A 26,484-nucleotide genomic window follows, 5' to 3' on the forward strand; every position below is an offset into this window, starting at 1 on the left:
CCATCAGGGAGCTACTAATTCAGGCGGCGGACGAAGAGCAGGAACAAACTCAAAATGCGGATATGGTGTTTCTGGTGAGTGCAGTAGAATTAACAAATTGGAACTTACCCCAAGACGTCATTGAAGGATCTATTCGGGCGACTAGGGCCCTTATTAGTTGTCCATTGCGGATGACGAAGGTGAATCGCAAGGCATTTGAACTTAAAAGTCGTAATGCAGGTCAAAGATGATGTGCTTGCAATCATAAATGGGATTACGCTACAGACACGAGTGGATGACGCCCTGACTGCTCTATTAATAGTTATGGAGAATCAGCAAGAGATCGATTGAGAGGGTGACCGTATCTTTCTGGTAACTTGAAGTAAAAGCCACCTAGGCACTATTACTTGCCATTGAAAACTTTTTTTTTTTTAAATTGTTCTCAGGGGTACCAGTACCGAACCCAATTCAATTAATTGGGCGATGATCATTACGGAAGAGGGCATGAAATTTTAAGCCCAAAAAAGTTCAGTATTTGTTTGTAAAATGACTTTCATCTTGGAATCATTTGAATGGGAAACCTGTTTTGAAATATTTTCCCATTATTGAGTTTACGGTTTGTTGAAATATTTTGACAATTCACTTTATAAATTTTTTGATCAAGTAGCCGATTAAAGGTATCCCATGAAAAGAACCATGGGCTAAGCTATTTATAGTGGAGGTGGTGTGGCTGATTCATGTGCCTCTTCTGCAATGGAATTGAAGCTAATTGGTCCATGTAGTCGTGACATATTTAGGATGCTGCATTACTTGTAAGAATTATGGGCATATTTGGAAATTGATTATGGTCTGTCACACACACACACACAACACATATATATATATATATAAACATAATTTTCTGGTTATTAGCATCTTAAATTCAGCATAGCAATGTAAATGTTGGGCTATGCTCTGATGTGAATAGGTCTTACATCCATTAGGAATTGATTTTATATATTTATGGGAATATTTTTTTTTCCAATATACTAGGAAAATAGGAAATTGACAGTTTACTTGTTTTATTTTACTTTATCTATTATTATTATTTTTATACATACAGATGATAAATGCATAGAGGGGGGAAAAAAAAAACCTTTTGGTGTCTCTCATTCCGGCTGTGAAAAATTTATAGGGGGGGCAACAATTCTGGTTGATGATTCTGGGAAACAATTTGATGTTGGGTTGATTTTGATACTTTTGAGATGGTCGATGGCTTATTGCAAACATATAAATTTTTGGTTACAAAAGAAGCATTTGCGGCCAAAACTATTATATTTGCAGGAATATTTTCGCTCGTAAAGGTGTGATTTTTTTTGTTGAGATACCGTAAAAAATTTAACCTTCTCCACTCAACAGTCGCTGCATCATCGACCATCACACACAGCCACCAGCCATATTTCTTTTAACCTAGTCATGTGGTTAGAGATTATCATTAAATATAGAATATAGACAACAAAAATTATTTTACACGTACAGAAGCATTCTCATGACGGCACAGACTTGCGGTTTGAAAATTTTTAGGGTTCAAACAAGGCCTATTATGAATCTGTACGTCAAACCAGGCCAAGAAAATTGAAAACAATATCGAAAACGATCAGTCATCAGCTAGGCATGATAATATATAAATATATCTTCGTAAATAGCACGAGCAAAGCAAAAATAAGAAATTCCAAAGACCCAACGGCAGCACAAGCTAGGTTAACACATTCCAAGGAAAATAAAAATAAGCTGATTCAGGACTTCAGGCCTATTCCGCGGGGAATGATACCCCCTTGGTCACTATTCCACAATGAATGATACCACCACATAGGCGCAGTTAACCAAATAGGTGGCCAGTTACCCCGTTCGGCATAGCCATGAAAATTCTCCGGATTCTCGTTACCCAATCTGAAAATACCCCAATCTTCAATCTCAGACCCTTTATGATGCTGAAACTCTTTAAATATCCCACTCATTACTCCATGGAAGCTCATATTCATTAGTGAAATATAGGCAATTGCCTCTGCCCACACCCAGGTCCTTTACAGAAAAAAATCTTGAAGAATTCTACCAAGAAATAAAACCTGATCATCCCCCAAGCTATGTAACAGCACCCATTTACTCCTGCACAAATCCAGCTTATATATCTCGAAGTCTTTGATATCACGCTTTCTGTTCAGAAATCTACAAACAAGCAGAATTTCACCATTTAATTTCACCAAGTACCGCAGCACAAGCACACTCTCTTCTTGTGCATTCTCATTGATTCTTACTTTGTAAGTCTGAGCTTTGACCGAAGCAGAAGCAGTAGAAGAACTTCGACTCTTCTTCTTAACTATTGAGCAAGCAGTTTTAATATCAACAACATGGATGTCATAGGCCTTGGTCAAAAGATAGAAACAACTATTGACCGAGATCACATCCAAAAAGGGATTATCATCATCTTCTCCTTCTATTTCACATTCACACCAATTTTGGATCTGTCTGGTCCACAAGGCAAACTTAGCTGATTCCAAATCTAGGAGGATATACACACAGCTTTCCTCGTGAGGATTCCCGGACAATGCCAACTTATGATAGCAATTTTTTACAGCAGGGAGAAGATAATCAGCTCCTGAAAAAGGATTTAGCAAAGAGATTCGGATTTCCCTTAGAGGGATATTCTGCCGGATCGTCCAAAATTGTCCATAAACAGGCCTCACAATTATCAACCAATCATCAAAAGATCCCCATAAGCATCCTCCAAAAGCCTTAATGATATCGAGGAAACGTATCTTGTTTTCGAATATACTAGAGCATGTTCTGATTTTAGTTGAAGCTTGGCCTGACATACAAAGCCATGGAAGTCCCTGTGACGATGGCTTATAATGCAATGACTCTAATGAAAAATCTCTCCATGACTTGCAAACTTTACTGAAAGATAAAGAGTCAGCCACAGCTAGTTTCTCTGAAATTACTTGCAGGATACCTTCAGGAAGAGCTGACCAATCTGCATGCCGCCGCCGCCGTCTGTACGTAACTACCATGTGTTAGGCCACAAGTGCGTTTCACATATGCAAGGCGCAAGGGTAATTCCGGAAATACCAATCGTGGCTGACGTGTTATCAAGTAGTATAGAGAGAAGAGTTTGTTATGCATTTCTGTTAGTAATAAGTTGATGGTATTCGGTTTTGATAATTTGTTAGAGTTTTCTGTTATTCTATTTGGGCGTAGAAGTGAGGAGGTTATATGTAGAGGAGCTGGTTTTTGGGGAGGGAAGGGAGAGAATTATTTTGTAGTGAGCTTGCTCATTTTGGGAGAGATACCAAGCCTCTCGAATGCTTGGGTGTTTTGGTTTATTTCTACAGATAAATACCAGTTTTCCTACTTCTAACAACATATAAATATTAGCTCACGTTAAATGCACAACTAAAAGAGATACGAGAGATGCAGAGAGAGAGAACAAAAAATTGATTGTTAAATGCAGATATTGGCTCACGTGTTATATTAAATTTATTTTTTTAAATTAATTGTGGGCCCATGACTGAATTTACACATGTAGGAAACTGAAGAGAAAGAGGACAAGAAACGACAGCATATGCTGCTGTTTCTGTCTTCCTTTTATCTTCTCTTAGTCTAAATAGCCGAACTCTAGATTAATTAATCAGCCGCAATAAACTGATTAAACTCAACATTCTACCTGAAGTACGAAAAGAAATAAGAGCAAAAGGTCGGCACCAGTGCAAGTACTTCAATCTCACCTCAGGAATCCCTAATTTTGTCTCTTCGATCTCTAATTTAATGACGGAAATTCCCACTTTCCAAGTACTTTATTTATTTGTTAATTGCTGACAAGTCACTATTTTTAAAAAACGTTATACCTTTCAACATTTGGGCCTTGAATGTGGGCTTCGACGAAATCCTCGCAGTTTATTTTTGGGATGCAGATAGCAGTTTTTTTTGTTTTTTTTTTAATTGATACACTACTATATATGCATCCTTTTAAACTCTAATAAAACCCCTTTACTTTTATACTTACGATTTTAACCTTCCTTGAATTAATTTTTGACAATAAAGAGATTCGCAATTAAACTCACTTATCTTCTAAAACTGTCAAAGTATCAAATTTGGATTAATAAATCATTGCATGTTTAGCGGTTGATCTTAGTTTTACTTAAGTGAAGTGTAGTAAATCAAGTGTTAGACAACACGCTTTGAATAGAGGAAAAAGTTTCTCTAGTGTATTAGTGATCTCGGCTCGCTCATAACGGTGAAATGGTGAGCGACTTAGATCTAGGTTGTAGTGACTCTGAGACTTTGCTTAACCTGGAAAATGGAGAAAAGACATTAGAGGTGGAGCCGACAATTGATAGCGACCACACTTCAATACTCAAGTTAGTTTTGAGATCATTTTCAGTGTTAAGAGCTTGTAAGTTTTTAATAATGTAGTTAGAGATTGAAGAGACCCTCAACCCTTATAGTGTGTGTTTTTCTTATAAATGAGAACAATAGAACCTGAACGTTATTATATAGAGTGTCCTAAATTTTTAGCTGCCATTCCACGTGGCATATTTTTATTGGCGTTCTTTGTCACTGTGGCAAGGATATTTCTATACTTTTACTCATATGATTGTTTGGGTCTTTTAGATTATGCTTGGAGGAGTTGGATGTCATTTTTATGATTTATACACACGTACATGTGTTGGACACTGTTGAGTGATTCTACATGTCTTTACAGAAGTTACCCTTTAAATTGCAATCGTGTCAGTCAGGACAAATGATCTCAACTATTTTGATGAGCTACTTTTGATTTTTTTACTGGCGCGGCAGCCTACTTTCTCCTCATTTTTAGCCAGATATTTCTTAATTGATTCTCATTTCTAGCCAAGAAATCAATCACTCTTTGCAGCGATAATAGCTCCTCACATGCCGGAGATATATATATATATATATATTTGAGTGTTTTCCTATACTCCTTTTATTCTCTGATGTATCCGGAGTACGCTAAATTCCCCTTGGAGATTCCTCTATGCCTTTCCTCCTTCCAATGGGAATGTGATATTCTCTTATTTATTGTCCAAGTAGTATCCATATTCGTTCAACTATAAAATCAAAATGAATATTTAAAAGTTAAAACCAAATATAAGATATATTTTAGCTTCGCTATTAGTTCCATGTTACAAGCTAATTTAAAACAAAAATCCCCTTGTGTAATTATCTCTCCAATATCTTCAATCTCATTTAAGCAAAATTATTCCAAGTATTTAGTCAATCATATTCAGTGAAAAAAAAAATGTTTGGATTTCTTTTCAAAGCTAAACTAGGGCCTTGTTTGGTATTGTGTGATTGAGCAATTGTAATTTTTAGGTCACAACATTAAAATATATAGTAAATATTTATGTGGTTTGGAAATTAAATTGATCATAATTATAACTTTTTTTCAAAGTAGTTATAAAAGGCAAAACACTTCAATACTAAATAAGGTTTAAGCTGATTTAGAAAATTTCAAAAGTTATGATTATTTGATCTAAAATTCACATATTAAAATCATTCATGCTTGTTTGTTTATACTGTAGAACAATTCAATAATTCATGTATACAACAAGAGTAATGGCATGAATATGAATCATGTTTTAGGAAAACTTTGCTACCAATATAAGGGTGAAACATATGTTATGCACAAACCTCAAAACTCTGCTTTTTGCTATTATTCATGACCTCAATAATCCTACTAGTGTCTCATATCAGACCTGACCATGACCTTTTAGACTCTAATTTAATTAGGAGATGCTCAATTTATCAATTTATTTATTCAATTGTAAGTGATGAGTATTAAGATTTAGCAATGATTATGCTGGAGATATTCTACAGTAAAGTACGGATAATAACCATTAGACTACAGTAATAAGTATATGTTTAATATTTATTGATAAGTCACAGTAATTTTAAATACACTATTCTTAACTTATGTGGTGTTACTATTGGTCCTGATTAGAGATGACAATAGGCACAGCTCGCAGTAGATTTGTCAATATTAAACCTGCACCTGCATAAAACTTAAATTACTAAACTCATCTGCAACCTGAGTTTTAATTTTTTTAAGAAAACCAACTCACTACATAAAACTTAAATTACCCACATGGGTTTGGATATATTAGCAGGTACCATTATCATCTTTAGTCCTCGTGATTAAGTTACCCTACAGATTCAATTATGAACTATTTGACAGACAAAATTAGTCACTAATAATTTATTTTATCCATAAATTCACGATAGTCATTTCTGTCATCTTGTGCAGATGAAACTCCCCCTCGACAACTCCATAAAATAAATTAATTAAAAGTGACTGAAATAATACTCACTAATAATTCGTAATTATACTAACGACTCATAGCATTGAGTCGGAGATGATCAATTGACCTAAGTAAAAAAAAAAAAGAAAAAAAAGTGATATAATTGATTGATTCATTATAGAAACTACTTGTTTATTTAAAAATTATAAAAATATTAATAATTTAATTGTAATTCACACTATTACAATAATCACAACTTTTTCCTTTGCGCTTTTTAATTTATGCATCCCATTTCTCAGGTTTTGTGACTGAGATCGAGAAACTTACATATGCATTTGATTTGATTTGTAAGACAAAACTTAAATCAAAATTGTCAGTATGAAATCATCTTGAGACATGAGACCCACGTAAATTAAAATTCATCACCACTTATCGTTACACTTACATTTCCTATTAGAACGATATACCGTATTCAGCCTTTATGCCGAAACGATTTGTCGTAAAAATTCAATATTTCTATGCAAAACGACATATTGATTTGATTGAATTACCAAAACATCCTCGAACTTACTTGCATCCAAAATACCCAAAAAGCCCCTCTTTCTCCTCAGATGAAGACATCGTTTTCGTATGCACAACTTTCTCTTTTGGCTCTGTGAACGAAAAATGGAGTCACTTCTGCACAGCACCTCAGCAACTTATCTAGTGCCTAAATTCCCAAAATTGATAACTTATAACCAAAACTCATGCTTAGCATTTGCAAGAAATTCAGTGATAGTGGGAGCTAAAAGGAGCAACAAGAAGAAGAACAACAATGACAACAACAAAGAAGATTCTCATAGCTTCTTCTCAAAAGCTGATGAAGACAATCTCTTTTTCCCAGAAGCTGTTCTCCTTAAAGAGGTTTTAAGTTTATTTGTGGCCTTTGCTTTCCTAGTTTCAATTATTTTAATGGGTTTCATTGTCTATTGTTATATCTATGATTTTTTTAATAAAGTTTTGATTTTTATGGAATTTGTCAGTTCTTGTTTGTAAAATGAGTTCTGGGGTTGTGTATCTTGTTATGGGGAATTTATTTTTCATTGTGTGTTACAAGGTATATGATTTTGTGGATAAAAGTTTCGATTTTTATGTCAGTTACTAGCACTTTGTGGTTGATTTTGAGATGTGGATTGGGGTTAATTTTATTTGCAGAAGAAAGTTCAGGAAGATGGTAGAGCTCTTCCTGAATTTGCTGATGATGAAGAAGGTATGTTATTATTGTAGTATTGTTTTTTTAATTTTTGGAAGTGGAATATTTTGAATCTGTGCAGAGCTTGTTGTTTTTAATTATTATTATGTTTTGGCAATTTGCAGAGAAGCTATATGAATCTCTAAACATTGAGTTGGAAAGTGAATTGAATGTGGAACGAAGTAAGTGCCCTTTTCTTTCTTTGGTCTTCTCCGATTTTTGGGTTACTTATAAGTCACCAAAGAAGATTACCGGTTAAACATAAAAGAATATGTGTGCAGCATAGTCTTGAAAGTTTGTGAGAGTTTGCTTAACTTTAGAGAAATGGTTATGGTGGAACCCATGTGTTATCACCATTTCTCAGTAACTTTGATTAATGAGGTTCTTATTGTTGAATCTTTTTAATTCGTTGAGATGCTATTTTGTTTGTTTAACTTCATTTGGTCGAAGAAGTGTTGTCTCATCATTTTTTTCAGAGCACATGAGCTGGGAGAATGCTTTTTAATTACCTCCTGAATTTATTTAATTAAGCTTATTGTTTCATCTATTTACAGGGCGCCATTATGAAGTGGTTTATTTAATTCATGAGAAGTATGAAGAGGATGTTGGAAGTGTTAATGAGAAAGTTCAAGGTGATTTTCTGCCTCCTGTCTTTCTATTCTTTCCACATTTTTGCTTCAGCAAATTTTATGAAAGATCTTTGGTGAAAATTGGATTGCTGGTGGTTCTATATTGATCACTTTTTGGTTTTTTGCATCTTGCTTGCTGATCTTCTATTAAAATGAGGTCTGACTTGGATAGTAATATTTTGAGACTTGTTTTGCAGAAGAGCCAATATCTTCTTTTTCTCTGTTGAAATTTTCAGAGTTTGTTGACTTTTGGTAATCTGTTGTTAACCACATTCATAATGCTGCTGCTGGCTTGGACAAGTGCTAGCAGCTAAATAATGTTGTTACATGTTTCATCGACATTGCTTAAAATGAGGGCCGTCTTATTGTTATACTAATTCTTTTTTGAAATTTCTTGACATATCTGCCATAAGTTCCTCATAACTGTTAAATACGTGCTGCAGACTTTTTGAGGGAGAAGAAAGGCAGGTTGTGGAGACTGAATGATTGGGGTCTGCGTAGACTAGCATACAAGATACAGAAAGCCAAGAAAGCCCACTACATATTGATGAACTTTGAGTTGGAAGCCAAATGGATCAATGATTTCAAGACCATGTTAGACAAAGATGAAAAAGTCATTCGACATCTTGTGATAAAGAGAGACAAGGCAATCACGGAAGATTGCCCTCCTCCTCCCGAGTTTCACACTTTGCGTGCGGAAATGCATGGTTACGATGAAGAGGAGGATGATATAGATTATGATGATGAAGAATATGATGACGAATATGATGATGGTGAGGGTGATGAGATGGATGACAATGACGACGATGACTTTGAACATGGCTTCAGTGTAGTTAATGTAGATGATAACGAAGGAGAAGACAGCAATGACAGATCAGCCAATATAAGCACCATAGGAAGAAGCAACCTTAGAGCTGAGAAAGTAAGTAGGTAGTCAAAAGCTCAGCGCTGTCTTCTAATGTAGCTTTGTAAGTGTAGCGTTACTCTTTGTTTTTGGCTTGAGGGAGATACAAGGCAGGCCATGCTCAAGTTTGTATGACAATTACAGAAGAGGATATTATTTTGATATAGCCATTTAAATTATGCAGATAACCTCTCTCTCTCTCTCTCTTTAATTTTATTTTAAAACTTTTTATATTTTATTTAAGTTATGGGTTCGGTTATGTTGGAACAGCTCTGAGGTAGAGTACTCCATCATAATAACACGATTAAAGTTATAATAAGTTTTTTACTATTTATCACTTTATGTGTGTGGCTGTGATTCGTACTTCACCTTAGATAAGTTCCAACATAGTCATAACTTTTATTTAATGGTCTTTGTAATCAAGTGTCAATTTGATGGTCCTTAAAACCAGCAATGTGATTAGAAAGACAAAACGGCTAGCGAACACCAAGTAAATTCATAAATTAGGCGTATCAAGATTTAGAAGGCATTCTCTTTTGGTGAAAGGAGTAAATTTAGCATTCTGGTGAGGAAAACGAGTAACTGAAAAAATGATCTCAATGGCAAGGCAGAACAGAAACTTTGAATTTTGCTAAAATTCGGGCCTCTATGTGTTGCGTCTAAATTCATTTGATTTTTTTAATTCTTTTTTGGTAATTTTTTTAAATTATTCTTTGGTCACATCAATCTGGTGTAATACATTCCTTAAGGATAAAATTTTTAAACGATACGTATTATATAATTTTGGATAAAATTTTATATGCCATTACACATTCATCCGTAAATCTAAATAAATGGATACAAATCTTCGTATTTACATTGCTTTTCCAATAATTACATGATCTAACAGTAAACACGTCCGCATGCAAAGACAACTTCCATTAATGGACATGAACCAGAACCTGCCCAACAATTTCTCCCCTTGATTCAGTCGCCGTTGACGTTGAGATCATCTCATACCCACGTGGCATTTCCAAATTTGACCAATTCATCCTCTTCTGCCCACGTGGCACTTTCCCGGTCCTCTGCTTCACTCATTCACAACCTCCACAACTATATAAACACTACCTTGGTAAAGGCACAACACGTCACTTGTTAAAGTAAGCTAAATACAAAACCAAATGGCTGTTTTCACTCGTGTTTTTGCTTCATTGATTCTGCTACTGCTTCCAGGATTATATTCTTCCACATCAGTTCCCGGATCTGATGTTGATCTTCTAGAGTTTCCATTGAATTTAGAGTATTTGGAAGCTGAATTCTTTTTATTTGGTTCGTTGGGTTATGGCTTGGACAGAGTTGCACCAAATTTAACACTCGGAGGTCCAGCTCCTATTGGTGCCAAAAAGGCCAACCTTGATCCATTCACTAATGATGTTGTCTTGCAATTTGCTTGGCAAGAAGTTGGACACTTGAGGTTACTTTCATTTTGCTTTTATTATGCTTTATTTGTTCTTTAATTTGTCTGAAAATCTGATTTAAAATTGCATTTTCTTGACGTGCAGGGCTATTAAGAAGACAGTGAAGGGATTTCCAAGGCCATTGCTGGATTTGAGTGCAGGATCATTTGCAAAAGTGATTGATAAGGCATTCGGGAAGCCTTTGAATCCTCCTTTTGATCCTTACGCCAACAGCATCAATTACCTCATTGCATCTTACCTCGTTCCCTATGTTGGACTCACTGGCTATGTTGGTGCAAATCCGAAACTCCAAGGAGCCGTTTCCAAAAGGGTAAGTCCTCACTCACAATGTAAGGTGAAAACAAATCGATTTACATCATAAGTTCGCCTAATTTGGGCTTTTTATGGCTTGTGTTTATTAGCTTGTAGCTGGTCTTTTGGGTGTGGAATCAGGGCAAGATGCAGTAATCAGAGCTTTGCTTTACGAGAAGGCAAATGAGAAAGTGTATCCATATGGGATACCAGTTGCCGTATTCACAAACAAAATTTCACAGTTAAGGAATACTCTTGGACACGCAGGGATAAAAGATGAAGGCCTTGTCGTTCCAAAAGCCCTGGGAGCTGAAGGCAAGATCAGAGGCAATGTGCTTGCAGGAGATGAAAACTCAGTTGCATATGACAGAACTCCTGAAGAAATCCTGAGAATCGTATATGGATCTGGCGATGAACGTGTTCCCGGCGGATTTTATCCGAAGGGAGGTGATGGTCAAATTGCTCGATCTCATCTCCACAAAGCTTAACATAGTAGCCTGGAATTGTATCTACTGATTTAGTTGAGTTTGTCTGGTCTGAACTCCCATGGCCCAGACGAATAATTAGGGCGTTGTTACCTTTCTTGTGCCAATCAAATAAGGACAAGTAGTTTCTTGCATTCTGACTCTATGCAATTTCTTACATAAGCTTTCATCTAACAAACACTTGAAAGAAAATCTTAAACTTGTGGAAATGGTAAAGCAAAAAAGGACCGTCTTTTTTAATCCGTAGGAAGATCGAAAAGGAAAAGGCTGATTCATGCCTTGTTGATTATTGTACCAAGGCTCTAAAACCACATTGATTGCCGAAGCTTAGGAATCAGGGGGACCATTTAAAGCCCCAAACTTGCATTTCACAATTCGCAGCATAAATAAAGAATACGTAGACTAAAATCAAAATTTGCATTTATTTATTTATTTATTTTAATGGAAATACAATATTTCATGAGTAATGATTAAAAACAATAACATCAGAAATTCAGAATAGAAATTTCAGTTACAATCTGAGAGATTTTGGGAAAGTATCCGAAGCAGCTGCATCTGTGCTTGCAACAGATCATAGAACTTGTATCTTGCGATGCAATTGCAAGCAAAAGTTGAATATAAGAATTTCTCATATTTAATGCTGAATAAGTAATTTGAAATGGGGAAAAACTTAAAAATAGCAACTTTAAGGAGGAGTAATAATATAACTGTAAACTCTTGTATATATATATTTTTTATATAAATTGATGTGGCGTGATTTAATTAGTTAGATTAAATATCTATTGGTTTACATAATTTGTTTTATTATTTCATATTTTTATTCATTCAATGAGTTAATACAAAATCAGTTCATATAAAATAAATTTATTTAAGAATTTGTAACTGTACCATGGGATTACCATGATAGGAAAAGAAAGGAACTTGTGTTTCATTCAACACAAGTATTTTCGAATTTTTTTTTCCCATTAAAACATTATTGGAAATTAAACCCCCTTAACACCCATTTGAAAGGGTTTCGAAATCGAAATCTCTTGTATCAACTAATAAAATTTTTAACAGGTGAATCAAGTAGCATCAACTCATAAGTTTGTCTGATTTCGCAAGGTCAACCGTCATTTTAATCCGCAATTGGTGACTTATGTTGTATCCTCTAAATGCTTATTCTTTTGGTATTCCATGCTGTAATTCTTCAGTGCTGAGTCAGCAAGTCACCGTGTGGTTGCTGACTTCACTGCTTAATCACCAAGATGAGCTGCTATGATTCCCCTCCTAGTCCTAGAACTTTCGTCAAGCACTTTTTAGCAAGCTGTCTCAACAGCAAGGAACATAACATATCCGTTCACAGTGACCAAATGCAATAAAAGAAGGAAATCACAACCAGGTCATCATGGAGACTCAACTTCCCATAATATACACAAACCAGACGTCATTATCGAGATCACAAAAAGCCCCACCACGTGGCATGTCCATATTTGGCCAAGTAATCCTCATCAGCTCATCTGCTCACGCGCCATTTCCCATTTCGGGCATTCCTTCTCTCGTCCACTCCTCCACAACATCTATATAAACACCATCTTGATAAAGACACAACACTCATCACTTACAATTTATAAGAGAAGAGCAGCAAATGTCTATTTTCACTTCTGTTTTCGCTACAGCGATCCTTCTACTGCTTCCTGCAGGCTCATATTCTGCTCAGCTTCCACAATCTGATATTGATCTTCTAGAGTTTCCATTGAATTTAGAGTATTTGGAAGCTGAGTTCTTTCTGTTCGGTTCATTGGGCTATGGCTTGGACAAAGTTGCACCAAATTTAACAATGGGAGGTCCAGCTCCTATTGGTGGCAAAAAGGCAAATCTTGATGCTTTCGCCAATGATGTTGTCTTGCAGTTTGCATGGCAAGAAGTTGGACACTTGAAGTAATGACTTTCTTTTTTGCTTTTGGTAGTGCTTTATTTTGATAATTGATTGGTTCATTATTACTATCAAGATTCGATATAAAGTTGCATTTTCCTTGATGTTCAGGGCTATAAAGAAGACAGTGAAGGGATTTCCAAGGCCACTGTTGGATTTGAGTGCCGGAACATTTGCAAAAGTGATGGATAATGCATTTGGAAAGCCTTTGAATCCGCCTTTTGATCCATATGCCAATAGCATCAATTACCTCATTGCATCATATCTCATTCCTTATGTTGGACTCACCGGCTATGTTGGTGCCAATCCAAGACTCCAAGACGCTACGTCAAAAAGGGTAAGTCTCATTTCTCTCTTCTTCTTTTTTTATAATAAATGAGGATTGAACCTCAGAACTCTTGTACTAACCCAAGAGATTTTACCAGTTGAACAGGATATCACACGCGTTATCATATATTTGGCTGATACGTGCTTTGCTTTTGTTGATCAGCTTGTTGCAGGACTACTGGGTGTGGAATCAGGGCAAGATGCAGTAATAAGAGCATTGCTATACGAAAAAGCAAATGAAACGGTGAAGCCATACGGGGTAACAGTAGCAGAATTCACGAACAAGATGTCACAACTGAGGAATGTTCTTGGACGTACAGGGATAAAAGATGAAGGCCTTGTTGTTCCAGAACTTCAGGGAGCCGAAGGAAAGATAGCAGGCAATGTGCTTGCTGGAGACGAAAACTCAGTTGCGTTTGACAGAAATCCCGAAGAAATTCTAAGTATTGTTTACGGAAGTGGTGACGAACATGTCCCTGGAGGATTTTACCCAAAGGGAGCTGACGGTCGTATTGCAAGATCTCATTTGCACACTGCTTAATTTACAAGCCTGGCATTGTCTCTATTTATTCCCTTAATTTGCACAGATAAACAATAAGTGATTTACCTGTTTATTTTCTCTGCTCCTGTACCTCTCCTTGTGATAATGTAAGGTGTTTACTTGTATCTGTCAAATAAAGATTCCGTGCATTTTTTATATGTCCAATTTGTCTGGTCTCATAATCTTTTGAACATTAAACTTTGCTATGAAGGGCAATTTGAGAAGGTTACACGCGCACACACAAAATTAAAAGAAAAAGGAAAAAACATTAAACTTTTGTGCAAATGCTTTAAGATTAATTTCCGCCCAGTATTTACCAAGATAAACCACTAAACCAAACTGGGCTACCAAATGAATAAAAATGGCTGTGATCAAAGACCAAAGGCAATTGAGTTTTTATCCGAATGCCTTTTATTTTGAGAAAAATGTAACTGTTTAGCTCTATAATTCACCATTATTCACATTTTGACGATATTATACTGTCTCTTTAATCGCAATTTTAAAGAACCAAAACTGACATTTAACACCAAGTAACAACCATGATACATTACCAGTCGTAACTATAACATTTCATCTGAATTTAGACACGCAGCCCATTCTAATTCATCAAATTTTATCTATTTTAAAATATCATTGTTATATATAAAACAATTCTCTCAATCTCATTTTTACTTGTTTATAGGCCAGGGCGCCAAAATTTTCATGAAAAATGCATAGTTTTAGAAAAATTGAACCTTGAATAAGAAAATTGACAGCAACAAGATCAACATCACACCCATCAATTCAAGCAGGTTTCTGAATTTGGAGTGAAAACTGGACAGGGACAAATCGGCGGCATTTGAAATTTCATAAGCTTTTGTCTCGATTGTTTGACATTTCCTTCTTCAGCATGTAGACTACGTATCGTCTATTACCATAAAAGGAATATGGCGGACCGATTTAAATGTGTGTAGGTGACAAATCTACAACTTTTACTGAAAGTAGAGATGGACAAATGGCCTGTCCCGGCCCACAAGTCATGGGCATGGTATAGCATGGCCCATTAGTCATACGTCATGAGACACGGCACGAACCATCATTAGGCCGTGGCGGATTAAAAATTTTGGCACGGCACTCGTCCATTAAGGACCCATCGTGCCAACCCACGAGCTCTCTCTAACTTTTTTTTAAAAAACTTTTTTTGTTAATATCTTATGTTGTTTTGTTATAGAAAAATAAAATAAAATTTTAAAGTTCAAACTTTTAAAAAAATAGTTTTGAAATTTTACATTGTATTTTAAATTTCTAATTTCACACTAATAAATCTATTAAATGAATTAATTTAAAATTAATTGAATAATTTGAATCATTGTTAATAATTGAACTTTTAAAAAATAAATAGAATTATTACTAGATTAAATTAAAAATAACAACATTTGACAGATAAATAAAATAAAATTGTATTTTTATGAAATGGAAAACTACAAATTATAAATAATATAAAATACAGGCGTAATTTGCATCATTATAGTTTACATCACATCCCAACTCGGTTGGCACCCACTAAATTATTTAAAAATAATATCTTGTAATTCATAAGTTATTATTATTTATCGTTTATCAATTATCAATATTTATTGTTGTTGTTGAATTCAGTTAATAATTTAATAGGGTTTAAAAGAATCATAACAAAAGTAAAAAAAAATAAAAATTTTCAATTACAATTGAGGCTCGTGGAATAGCCAAAATGACACGACGTCCCAATAAAATGATTATTGACTTTCTCTCTAATAAGATGGTAGCATTATCTTTATTATTGAATATCTCAATCTCATACTCTTTAATTGTTATTTCATGCTACTCTTGATTAGACTTGGTTTAGTTTCCCTAAAATTATGTTATAATCTATTAACAAATTAATAATTATGAGTTGACCATAATTTATACCTTGCAATTATAGAATTGTGTGAAAAATTGATAATGCATATTTCGTACTTCTACGCTTACTATGTACATAAGCGATATACATCACGCTTCAAATAAATATTCTTATGTTATTATTTAGCTTAATATTAATTAAATTACCTTTCTTTTTATGTGAGTAGGGTTTGAACCCTAGATCTATTATTTTTTTTTTTAAAAAAAGAAATTTATTACATCAAAAAATAAATTGATAAAGAAAAGGATTTGTGATTCCTTAAGTCATTGAAATGAGAACATGCTGATACGATGTTAATTTGTTTTCAAAAAATGAAATTGTTTTACTTCATGTTGGCTTAGGACTTCATAGTCTACATCACAACTTTATTTGTATGTGAAAAGGCGGCCTTAATGTTCCTCATTTTTATCATTTAAGTTCTTAATTTTTTTTTAATCACCCAAACATTAAAATCGTTATAGAAAAAACTCAATTTTTGTGATCTTTTACTACTATTATATTGTTATTGTCAGTGTTGATGTTCTATTTGTTGAAAAGACCATCATTTATCATTCAATTTAAAATTATAACATTAGAATAATTTATTATCTAATTCAATAATATGAAATACGAAAAAACTAAAACATTTGATGAGTAGTTGGCAAATCGACCTCCTAAAATAGAAACTTTTTGGGGGGGGGGGAAACTAACCCTGACTTTAACATTACATTTTCATCCAATAATAACTGATGAAAAATGCCATTACGCTTCATTAGATATTTATTTTTGAAACTTTTTTTTGGGTGTAATTCGAAAACTTCATTAGAAAAGAAAGAGGATTAGAAATTGAAGAGTTGCATGACCAGTTGAGAATAATGATATTCAGATGTATAGGTTAACTGATCAAAAGATAATTCTAAATTCCAAAGTGCACCAGCTACAACATTTCCTTCCAGAAAGATAAAAAGCCTTAAAAATAAATGATCCTAATTAATTATACAACTCAATTAGTTGCACCAACAAACATAAGAGATCAAAGAAGTTTGGAAGACGAACTCTTGAAAAACCATAATAATTATTGTTGCAATTAAGGGTAAAGAACCTTAATTATTATACCCAAGAAATCACCACACACTGATCTTGATAAGGTAAGAATGAAGTATCAATTTGGAAATCAGATTAAGAAACAAGGGTATTTAACTGAGACAGAATTTAAGAAAGAATAAAGCAATACGAAATGCAAGAAGGGATTATAGAGGTTCGGCTTAATAGCCTACATCCTTTTGAGAAACAGAAGCCATAGCTTTTCTTTATGCTTAAACTGATTACAAGTCTTAGAGTAAAATGCTACAAGGAACAAATCCTCTCTAATTATAGCCCTTAAGGGCTTTATATACACCTCGGAAGGGATCCAGATACGTGAGCTGTTTACCAGCTCTTGTTATGGGTTTGTTTCAACAAACCCAGCAAACTCCCGCCAACCCCAACTGTCAATAACAGCTCTTCAAATTGAAACGGCATCAGCAGCTACCGTTTAACTTAAGTTGATCGTGCAAGTCACGTGCGTAACTTAAGTCTTTTGTATGATGGGAGTTGGTTGTCGTTCATCATTGTTATCTGTGTGTTTGCCTTGTCGTTTCCTATCCAATTTCCAGAAACGACAAAGTCGTTTCCTTCTGAAAGTTCTTATTCAGGTTCACATTTAACAATCTCCACCTTGAATCTGAATTACAGCTTTCCTACAGCTCCTTCTTCTCGAGTTTCTGCATCTTCATATTCTGCAAATGCCAGCCAAGTTTAAACAGTGCTCGAACTTAGCTATTGGAACTGGCTTTGTCAACATATCAGCAACATTGTTACTGGTATGAACTTTCACAAGTTTCACAGTGCCTTTAGAGACTTCCAGCCTTATGAAATGGAGCTTGATGTCGATGTGCTTAGTCTTTTCATGATGGACTTGGTTTTTGCTTAGACTGATAGCACTTTGACTGTCACATAGAATTGCTATGGATGATTGCTCATACCCCAATTCATTTATCATACCCCTTAACCATATTGCTTCTTTGAAGGCCTCTGCAGCAGCTGTGTATTCTGCCTCTGTTGTAGATAGGGCTACTATACTTTGAAGTGATGCTTTCCAGCTGATTGTGCAGTTATTAAGTGTGAAAAGAAAACCAGTGAGTGATCTTCTGTTGTCTAGATCTCCTGCATAGTCAGAGTCAACAGACCCCTCAACCAGATTGTAGTTGGCCCTCTCCCCTCCATACAACAGACCATAGCTTGTAGTCCCTCTTAGATACCTTAGTATCCATTTCACAGCCCTCCAATGTTCTTTACCTGGGTTTGACATAAACCTGCTGACCAGGCTTACTGCATATGACAAATCAGGTCTTGTCAAGACTATTGCATACATTAGGCAGCCCACTGAGTTAGCATATGGTGTTTTCAACATTTCAGCTTGTTCTGATTCAGTGTTTGGACACTGTTGACTTGATAACCTGAAATGAGCTGCCATTGGAGTGGATAATGGTTTACAGTTCAGCATCCCAAATTTCTTCAAAACTTTGTTGACATATTTTTCTTGTGAAAGAAATAATGTCCTGGATGTTCTGTTCCTTATCATTTCAACACCTAAGATCTTTTTTGCTAGGCCAAGATCTTTCATGTCAAACTTATCTCTGAGTTGTTGCTTTAGCAGATTAATCAACTTCATGCTTTTACTCGCCAGAAGCATGTCATCACCATACAGGACAAAATAGATCACTTCCTCCCCATAGGTCTTTCTGAGATATACACATCAGTCATAACTAGATTTCTGAAAGTTCAGTTCTTGCATGTAGCTGTCAAATTTCAGGTACCATTGTCTGGGAGACTGCTTGAGCCCATAAAGAGATTTTTGTAGTGAGCAGACCCAATCAGGGTGTTGAGCATTCACAAAGCCCTCAGGTTGTGACATTACAATTTCCTCTTGTAGATCACCATGTAGAAAGACTGTTTTAACATCTAGTTGTTCAAGATGCATATCATAAACAGCTACCAGTGACAGAATAATTCTTATTGATGTGTGTCTGACTACAGGTGAGAAGACTTCAGTGTAATCAACCCCTTCCCTTTGGGTAAAGCCCTTTGCCACCAACCTTGCTTTGAATCTCTTGGGTTCAACATCAAGGATTCCATCTTTTACTTTGTAGATCCATTTACAGCCCACAACTTTCCTTCCTTCTGGTTTTTGAATCAATTTCCAAGTGCCATTTTTATATAGTGAGTCCATCTCATCTTCCATGGCCTTGATCCATTGAGCTGATTCTCTACATGCCACAGCTTCTTCATAAGTTTTTGGCTCCTCTTGATCAACCTCTTGTGCTGCTGTCAAGGCATATGCTATTAAGTCAACATATCCCAATCTCTCTGGTGCTCTTACTTGTCTCTTCTGTCTGTCTCTGGTTAGCTGATAATCTTGTATTGAGATGTGCTCTTGAGATTGAGCACTGGTCTCATCTGAGCCTTGAGTTTCTCCAGTGTGACTTGTGTTCTTACCATCCTCGGTTCTTGATAGCTCCACCTCAAAGTGAGGTGTCTCTGCACCTGGGATTTTCTGGATTGTGCTTTGAGTAGAAGTCTGATTTTTCAGCATCTCAAACTCATTGAAAATTACATCCCTGCTTATTATGCACTTAGGTGGTTTAAGGTCTACACACCACAGCTTGTAACCCTTAGTTCCACTAAGATACCCTAGGAAAGCACATTTCAATGCCCTTAGTTCAAGCTTGCCTTGCTTGATATGAGCATAAGCAGTGCAGCCAAAAATTCTCAATTGGGTGTAGTCAGCTAACTTCCATGACCAAACTTCATAAGGTGTTTTAAGTTCTATTGCAGTTGAGGGGCATCTATTTATCAGGTAACATGCTGTACACAAAGCTTCAGCCCATAATGTCTTTGGTAGCTTTGAATGAAATAACATGCATCTAACTCTTTCCATTAGTGTTCTATTCATTCTTTCTGCCAAACTATTTTGTTGTGGTGTGTGCCTAACAGTTTTGTGTCTCTGGATTCCACTATTTTCACACAAATTATCAAACTGTTTATTGCAAAACTCAAGTCCATTATCTGTTCTAACCCTTCTGACTTTTCTATTTGTCTGAGTTTCTATCAAGATTTTCCAGGCTTTGAATCTTTCAAAAGCCTGATCTTTGCTCCTTATTGGATACACCCATACCATCATAGAAAAGTCATCTATCATAGACAAAAAATAACAAGCTTCACATAGAGATTCAATCTGTGCTGGTCCCCACAGATCCGAGTGAATATAATCCAAAGTACCCTTAGTATTATGCACTGCAGTTTTAAACCTAGTTCTTGAAGACTTTCCTAGGACACACTCCTCACAAAAACCAACAGTACTTATTTTATCACTCCCTAGAGCTCCCTGTTTTTCCAGTTCTTTCAGCCCACTTTCACTTACATGACCTAACCTGAAATGCCACAGTAATGTTTTGTCTTGATCTTGTTTTATCACTACCCCAGCATCCCCAGTTATTGCTGTTCCTTGCAATATGTATAAACCATGCTGCATTACACCTTTCATCAGTATCAGAGACCCTTTAATAACCTTTAAGGAGCTTGATTCAAGTCTGATACAACACCCTGCCTTGTCTAACATGCTTAGAGAAATTAGGTTTCTTTTAAGCTCTGGAATGTGCCTTACATTATCCAGTTCTCTAATTATACCATCAAACATTTTCAATCTAATAGAGCCTATACCAATGACTTTACAGGAAACATTGTTACCCATCAAGACTTTACCTCCTTCAAAGGGTTGATAGCTACTGAATAAATGTTTATGGGGACACATGTGATAGGTGCAGCCAGAGTCAAGAACCCATTTACCTTTAGTTTCCATGTTTGAGGCTACCAGAACACCAGCAGAGTCATATCCCTCATCTGAGTCTTCAGAAGCAACAACAGCATTTCCATTTCTGTTGTTAGCATCCTTAGGCTTAATCTTTCTCTCAGGGCAATCCCTTTTGAAGTGACCTTCCTTGTGGCAGTGGAAGCACTTCAAGGCCCTGTTCTTTGATTTTAATCTTCTTTTCTTTTTGCCTTTCCAGCCATCTCTCTTCTCTGGTCTCCCTCTTACTGTCAACCCTTCACCATCTTTTGTTTCTGATTTCTTAGAGCTTACTTTAGAACTCAAAGCTCCCTTGACATCCTGCATAGCCAGAGATTGTCTACCATACAAGAGAGTGTCAACAAAGTGTTCATACGAGGATGATAATGAAGATAACAGAATAATGGCTTTATCCTCATCTTCAATCTTCACATTAATGTCTTCTAGATCTAAAATGATCCTATTGAAGTTATCAATGTGAGTAGTCAAAGAGCTGCCTTCTTCCATCTGAAGTGTGTAGAGCATTTTCTTTGTACTCAATCTTTTTGTCAAAGATTTCTTTGTGTACAAATCCTCTAGCTTCTTCCAAAGGCCTGCAGCTGTTGTTTGGTCTCCCACTTCTCTAAGTACTCCATCTCTTAGGCTTAGGATTATAGTGCTGTGAGCTTTGTCCATGGCTTCTTGCATGTCTTCATCTTTGATTTTGCTGATCTTTTTCGAGGTTATTGAATCTTCCAGCACTTCTTCAATTCCCTGGTGAACCAGTAATGCTCTCATTTTCAGCCTCCAAAGATGGAAGTCATTTTCTCCCGTGAACTTTTCCACGTCAAGCCTCTGTGTTGCCATTCTTGTTCACAAGATTCAGAGATGTGAGGTCTGATACCAATTTGTTGCAATTAAGGGTAAAGAACCTTAATTATTATACCCAAGAAATCACCACACACCGATCTTAATAAGGCAAGAATGAAGTATCAATTTGGAAATCAGATTAAGAAACAAGGGTATTTAACTGAGACAGAATTTAAGAAAGAATAAAGTAATACGAAATGCAAGAATGGATTATAGAGGTTCGGCTTAATAGCCTACATCCTCTTGAGAAACAGAAGCCATAACTTTTCTTTATGCTTAAATAGATTACAAGTCTTAGAGTAAAATGCTACAAGGAACAAATCCTCTCTAATTATAGCCCTTAAGGGCTTTATATACACCTCGGAAGGGATCCAGATACGTGAGCTATTTACCAGCTCTTGTTATGGGTTTGTTTCAACAAACCCAGCAAACTCCCGCCAACCCCAACTGTCAATAACAACTCTTCAAATTGAAACGGCATCAGCAGCTACCGTTTAACTTAAGTTGATCGTGCAAGTCACGTGCGTAACTTAAGTCTTTTGTATGATGGGAGTTGGTTGTCGTTCAGCATTGTTATCTGTGTGTTTGCCTTGTCGTTTCCTATCCAATTTCCAGAAACGACAAAGTCGTTTCCTTCTGAAAGTTCTTATTCAGGTTCACATTTAACAATTATTGTTGTTAATTTGTATTTATGAAAGAAAAAAAAATAACGTCTGTAGATTCCAGTCGATATTGTGCTACTTCTATTAGGCTCACTCTTGTAGTATGGGATGCGAGAGTCCCGCATGGGCTCGAAACCTCTCCTCCCATGACAAATGGTATCAAAGCCGCACTTGTCATCTCTCGAAGCCCTCGTTGCGAGCTCGCCAAGTGCTCCAATGCCGCACCATGCAGGTCTCTACCCTTTTAAGCGCAAGGGTCGACAAGCGAAACAAACATGCAGGTTCTCACACCCCCAAATGTTCGCACTGAGGCCGACAGTGTCTGCATGTGAGTCCTCTCCCCAGATTGAGGAAGAGTTGGCAGGGAGTTCATGGGTAAGATTGACAAGGCAATCTTCACGTTTTCACGCGGAAGTGGACATTTGCGAGGCATACTTTTCATGTACGAGGATGTGCATGGTCATGGCGGTGGGAGAATGTCATAGACCGCAATCGTGACACCCAAGATATGTGCTTGTACGCTAGTATCGATAATGGATGCTCTAATTGTAGGAGACGTGCTTCAGGGGTGTGCGTATAGGGAACACAATGGTCCTAGATTCTTTGGAGTTCAGGCAGGCCGACCCGGTTGAGTTTGGGGAGCTTGTCGCTAGTCGAGGACTTAACATTGAAGATGGGTCTAGGTGAAACCTTGCACACATTGGTTGGGAACTGATGCCGTTCTCCTGATGAGCCTAAGGTAGGGCAAAACCAGTTGATATTGTGCTACTTTCATTAGGCTTACTCTTGTAGTATGGGATACAAGAGTGCCGCAAGGGCTCGAAACCTCTTGTCCCGTGACAAATGGTATTAGAGCCGCGCTTGTTATCTCTCAAAGCCCTCGTTACGAGCTCGCCAAGTGTTCCAATGCCGCACCACGCAGGTCCCCACCCTTTTGAGCGCAAAGGTCAACAAGCAGGACGAATAGGCGGGTTCTTACACCCCCAAATGTTCGCATTGAGGCCGGCAGTGTCTGTACGCGGGTCCTCTCTTCGGATCAAGGACGAGTAGGCTGGGAGTTAATGGCTAAGATTGACAAGGTGATCTTCACGTTTCGCACAAAGTGGACATTTGCGAGGCGTACTCTTCATGCACGAGGACGTGCATGGTCATGGCGGTGGGAGAATGTCATGGACCGCAATCGTGACACTTAAGATATGCGCTTGTACGCTAGCATCGATAATGGATGCGCTGATTGTAGGAGACGTGCTTTAGGGGCGTGCGTGTGGAGAACACAATGGTCCTAGATTCTCTGGAGTTCAGGCAGGCCGACCCGGTTGAGTTTGGGGAGCTTGTCACTAGTCAAGGACTTAACATTGAAGAGGGGTTTAGGCGAAACCCTGCATACACTGGTTGGGAACTGGAGCCGTTCTCCTGATGAGCCCAAGGCAGGTCGAAACCAGTCGATATTGTATTATTTCCATTAGACTTACTTTCGCAGTATGGGATGCGGGAGTGCCGTATGGGCTCAAAACATCTCTTCACATGACAATTAGCTTCCCTTGGAAAAATCCTCTAGGGATTCATTCATTACCACCTCCGTAGACAATCCTCAAGATTTCTGGTTGGGAACTGGAACCGTTCTCCTGGTGAGCCCAAGGCAGGTCGAAACCAGTAGATATTGTACTACTTCCATTAGACTTACTCTCGCAGTATGGGATGTGGGAGTGCCGTATGGGCTTGAAACATCTCGTCCCGTAACAATTAGTTTCCCTCGGAAAAATGCTCTGGGGATTCATTCATTACCACCTCCGTAGACAATCCTCAAGATTTCTTCAGGATTTCTCTCAAATGCAATTGAGTATTCATTTTGCAGCAAGCACATTGCCTCTAATCTTCCTTTCAGTTCTGTGGAATTTTGGAACAAGAAGGCCTTCATCTTTAGTCCTGAACGTCCAAGATTATTTCTCATCTGTGAAATTTTGTTTGTGAATGCTGCAATCGGTATCCCATATGGATGCACTTTCTCATTTGCTTTTTGATATAGCAACATTTTGATTATTGCATCTTGCCCTGATTTCACACCCAAAAGACCTGCAACAAGCTGATAATACAGCCATACAATACACACATTAGCTAAATTTATAGCAATGCGTTCAACAATTACGATTCGATTTATAATCTAAATTGAAGTATACTTGTTCAGGTTATGTATATTTAGGCAAACCCTTTTGGAAGCAGAGCCTTGGAGGTTTGGATTTGAACCAACATAACCAGTGAGTGCAATATAAGCAATAAAATATGATGCAATGAGGAAATTGGTGCTGCTGGCATAAGGATCAAAAGGAGGATTCAAAGGCTCCCCAAATGCTTTATCAATCACTTTTGCAAATGATCTTGCACTCAAATCCAACAATGGCCTTGGAAATCCCCTTACTGCATTCTTTATAGCCCTACACATGTATGAAGAAAATAAAGTTTTATTCAAATTGATACAAATGAACAAATAAAGCACAAGAATTTTGAACATAGAGAAAGTTGAAGCAAGAGTTTGAAACCTCAAATGGCCAACTTGTTGCCAACCAAATTGCAAGATAATATCTTGAGTGAAATGATCAAGATTGGCCTTTCTGGCACCAATAGGAGCTGGACGTCCCATTGTCAAATTTGGTGCAATTCTATCCAAGCCATGACCCATTGAACCAAACAAAAAGAACTCAGCTCCCAAATACTCTAAATTCAATGGGAACTCTAGAAGATCAACATCACACCGTAGAACCAATGATGTGTCGCGATCAATGAAGCAAATACATAAATGATAATAGCCATCGGTTATTCTTCTTCTTTAGGCGTTCTTTCGCAAGTGACATGATGCATCTTCACCGAGGTGGTTTTTATATAGGTGTTATAAAGCAGACTCTCGGTGATAAGAAAGAGTGTAGCATGGAATGGAAATGCCACGTGGGTTTGAATATGATATCAATAGTACTGACCAAATCAAGAGGAAAAATTTTAGGGCAGTTTTGTGTCTATAAATGGAAGTTGACTTTGCCTGTGACCAATTTTTTTTGTCTCCCCAGTTACGAATAGTTAATCCATTATAATAAAAAAATTAGGCAAACCATTGAAAAATTATTCACAAGGGTGGAGTAGAATAATGATAGACTTTTTTATCCCAAATTTCATCTTAAATTACGATTTCATTTATTGAGTGATAAATAATTCTTTATAAGTTTCAAGTAAATTAAATGTATTACCTCACCAAGTAATTGATAAGTGCCACATCATTTGGAATAATTTTACTACTCTATCAATAAATATCCTTACCCAATATTAGCTTCGATCATAGGGATCAATTTCTAGTTGCGTAACTTTATAATAATTCTATAAAGCTTCCACATAATTGTCTTCAAATTATAACGACATCTGTTGCGCTCCTCATTCAATTCAAAGAAATTTCCGTTTCAAAACTGTACATGAGATGAAAATCTCATACGGCTCCTCCTTTACGTGCCTAGTGAGAATAATCCATGGAATCAAACAAGATTAAGATATTCTTATTATGAACTAAGTGGGGCTAATGTTTTTACAAGAAATCTCTAGCCAACCTCCTTGCAAAAGCTTTTTTCTTAATATCACGCTTGTTGGTACTAGATAAAACTGTAAACTCCAACAATTTCTTTGTAGCTGCTACTAGAAGTACTTCTCGACTCTTTTAACAAACAATCTTTACTCTCTGAGTGTTGCTCATACAATAACAGATCTCTCATAAGTTCATATCTACGTTATCTATTTTTTGAGATAAGAAATTCAAAACTTTAGATGTACGAGTTGATAACAATTTAACATTAAAAAAAAAAAGACCAAAACCAGTACAGATTTAATTTGGGTGAAAAAAAAGAAACTCTAATGGATCATGAAATTTATTTTAAAAGGTAAATATATGTTTATTTATTAAACATATGAATGTATGAATGTATAATAAATAAGGACAAAGACTCGCTTGTCTTTCTTTTTTTTTTTTTTTTCGTTTTTGTACTTATTTTTCTATAATCAAGCCAACTTCTTTTACTAGATTGTGAAGGCAATGAGAGGAAAAATAAGTAAATGATCCTATTCCAACAAATAATGCTAAGGTGAACTTTTGGCATTGGTTT

General features: G+C 36.4%; 3 protein-coding genes and 1 pseudogene across 3 annotated transcripts; 3 read left to right on the plus strand and 1 right to left on the minus strand.

Moving 5' to 3' along the window:
• The first annotated feature begins 6,868 nt into the window (after positions 1 to 6,868).
• LOC18031344 (protein PIF) lies at positions 6,869 to 9,219 on the plus strand. Its single transcript, XM_006419259.2, has 5 exons — positions 6,869 to 7,175; positions 7,467 to 7,521; positions 7,629 to 7,685; positions 8,058 to 8,135; positions 8,576 to 9,219. Exons 1-5 carry the CDS (start codon positions 6,903 to 6,905, stop codon positions 9,064 to 9,066), a joined length of 954 nt encoding a protein of 317 aa, XP_006419322.1. The 5' UTR covers positions 6,869 to 6,902; the 3' UTR covers positions 9,067 to 9,219.
• A 641-nt stretch (positions 9,220 to 9,860) lies between these two features.
• Positions 9,861 to 11,403, plus strand: LOC18031407 (desiccation-related protein PCC13-62). Its single transcript, XM_006419260.2, has 3 exons — positions 9,861 to 10,489; positions 10,578 to 10,803; positions 10,895 to 11,403. Exons 1-3 carry the CDS (start codon positions 10,197 to 10,199, stop codon positions 11,270 to 11,272), a joined length of 897 nt encoding a protein of 298 aa, XP_006419323.1. The 5' UTR covers positions 9,861 to 10,196; the 3' UTR covers positions 11,273 to 11,403.
• Positions 11,404 to 12,894: 1,491 nt separating this feature from the next.
• On the plus strand, positions 12,895 to 14,191 carry LOC18031495 (desiccation-related protein PCC13-62). The gene is made up of 3 exons (XM_006419261.2): positions 12,895 to 13,189; positions 13,296 to 13,521; positions 13,675 to 14,191. Exons 1-3 carry the CDS (start codon positions 12,897 to 12,899, stop codon positions 14,050 to 14,052), a joined length of 897 nt encoding a protein of 298 aa, XP_006419324.1. The 5' UTR covers positions 12,895 to 12,896; the 3' UTR covers positions 14,053 to 14,191.
• Positions 14,192 to 23,939: 9,748 nt separating this feature from the next.
• LOC18031575 lies at positions 23,940 to 25,674 on the minus strand (annotated as a pseudogene).
• Between the last annotated feature and the right edge of the window lie 810 nt (positions 25,675 to 26,484).

The sequence above is a fragment of the Citrus clementina genome, unplaced genomic scaffold (genome assembly GCF_000493195.1).
Source record: "Citrus clementina cultivar Clemenules unplaced genomic scaffold, Citrus_clementina_v1.0 scaffold_9, whole genome shotgun sequence".
NCBI classification, from domain to species: domain Eukaryota; kingdom Viridiplantae; phylum Streptophyta; class Magnoliopsida; order Sapindales; family Rutaceae; genus Citrus; species Citrus x clementina.

Excerpts from the sequence above, each read along its gene's own strand:
- LOC18031344 (XM_006419259.2), top strand. The coding sequence starts at position 6,903 with ATGCACAACTTTCTCTTTTGGCTCTGTGAACGAAAAATGGAGTCACTT. Across the intron at positions 7,176-7,466 it reads AAGCTGTTCTCCTTAAAGAG|AAGAAAGTTCAGGAAGATGG; the intron begins GTTTTAAGTTTA and ends TTTTATTTGCAG. Across the intron at positions 8,136-8,575 it reads TGTTAATGAGAAAGTTCAAG|ACTTTTTGAGGGAGAAGAAA; the intron begins GTGATTTTCTGC and ends TACGTGCTGCAG.
- LOC18031407 (XM_006419260.2), top strand. The coding sequence starts at position 10,197 with ATGGCTGTTTTCACTCGTGTTTTTGCTTCATTGATTCTGCTACTGCTT. Across the intron at positions 10,490-10,577 it reads CAAGAAGTTGGACACTTGAG|GGCTATTAAGAAGACAGTGA; the intron begins GTTACTTTCATT and ends CTTGACGTGCAG. Across the intron at positions 10,804-10,894 it reads AAGGAGCCGTTTCCAAAAGG|CTTGTAGCTGGTCTTTTGGG; the intron begins GTAAGTCCTCAC and ends TGTGTTTATTAG.
- LOC18031495 (XM_006419261.2), top strand. The coding sequence starts at position 12,897 with ATGTCTATTTTCACTTCTGTTTTCGCTACAGCGATCCTTCTACTGCTT. Across the intron at positions 13,190-13,295 it reads CAAGAAGTTGGACACTTGAA|GGCTATAAAGAAGACAGTGA; the intron begins GTAATGACTTTC and ends CTTGATGTTCAG. Across the intron at positions 13,522-13,674 it reads AAGACGCTACGTCAAAAAGG|CTTGTTGCAGGACTACTGGG; the intron begins GTAAGTCTCATT and ends TTTGTTGATCAG.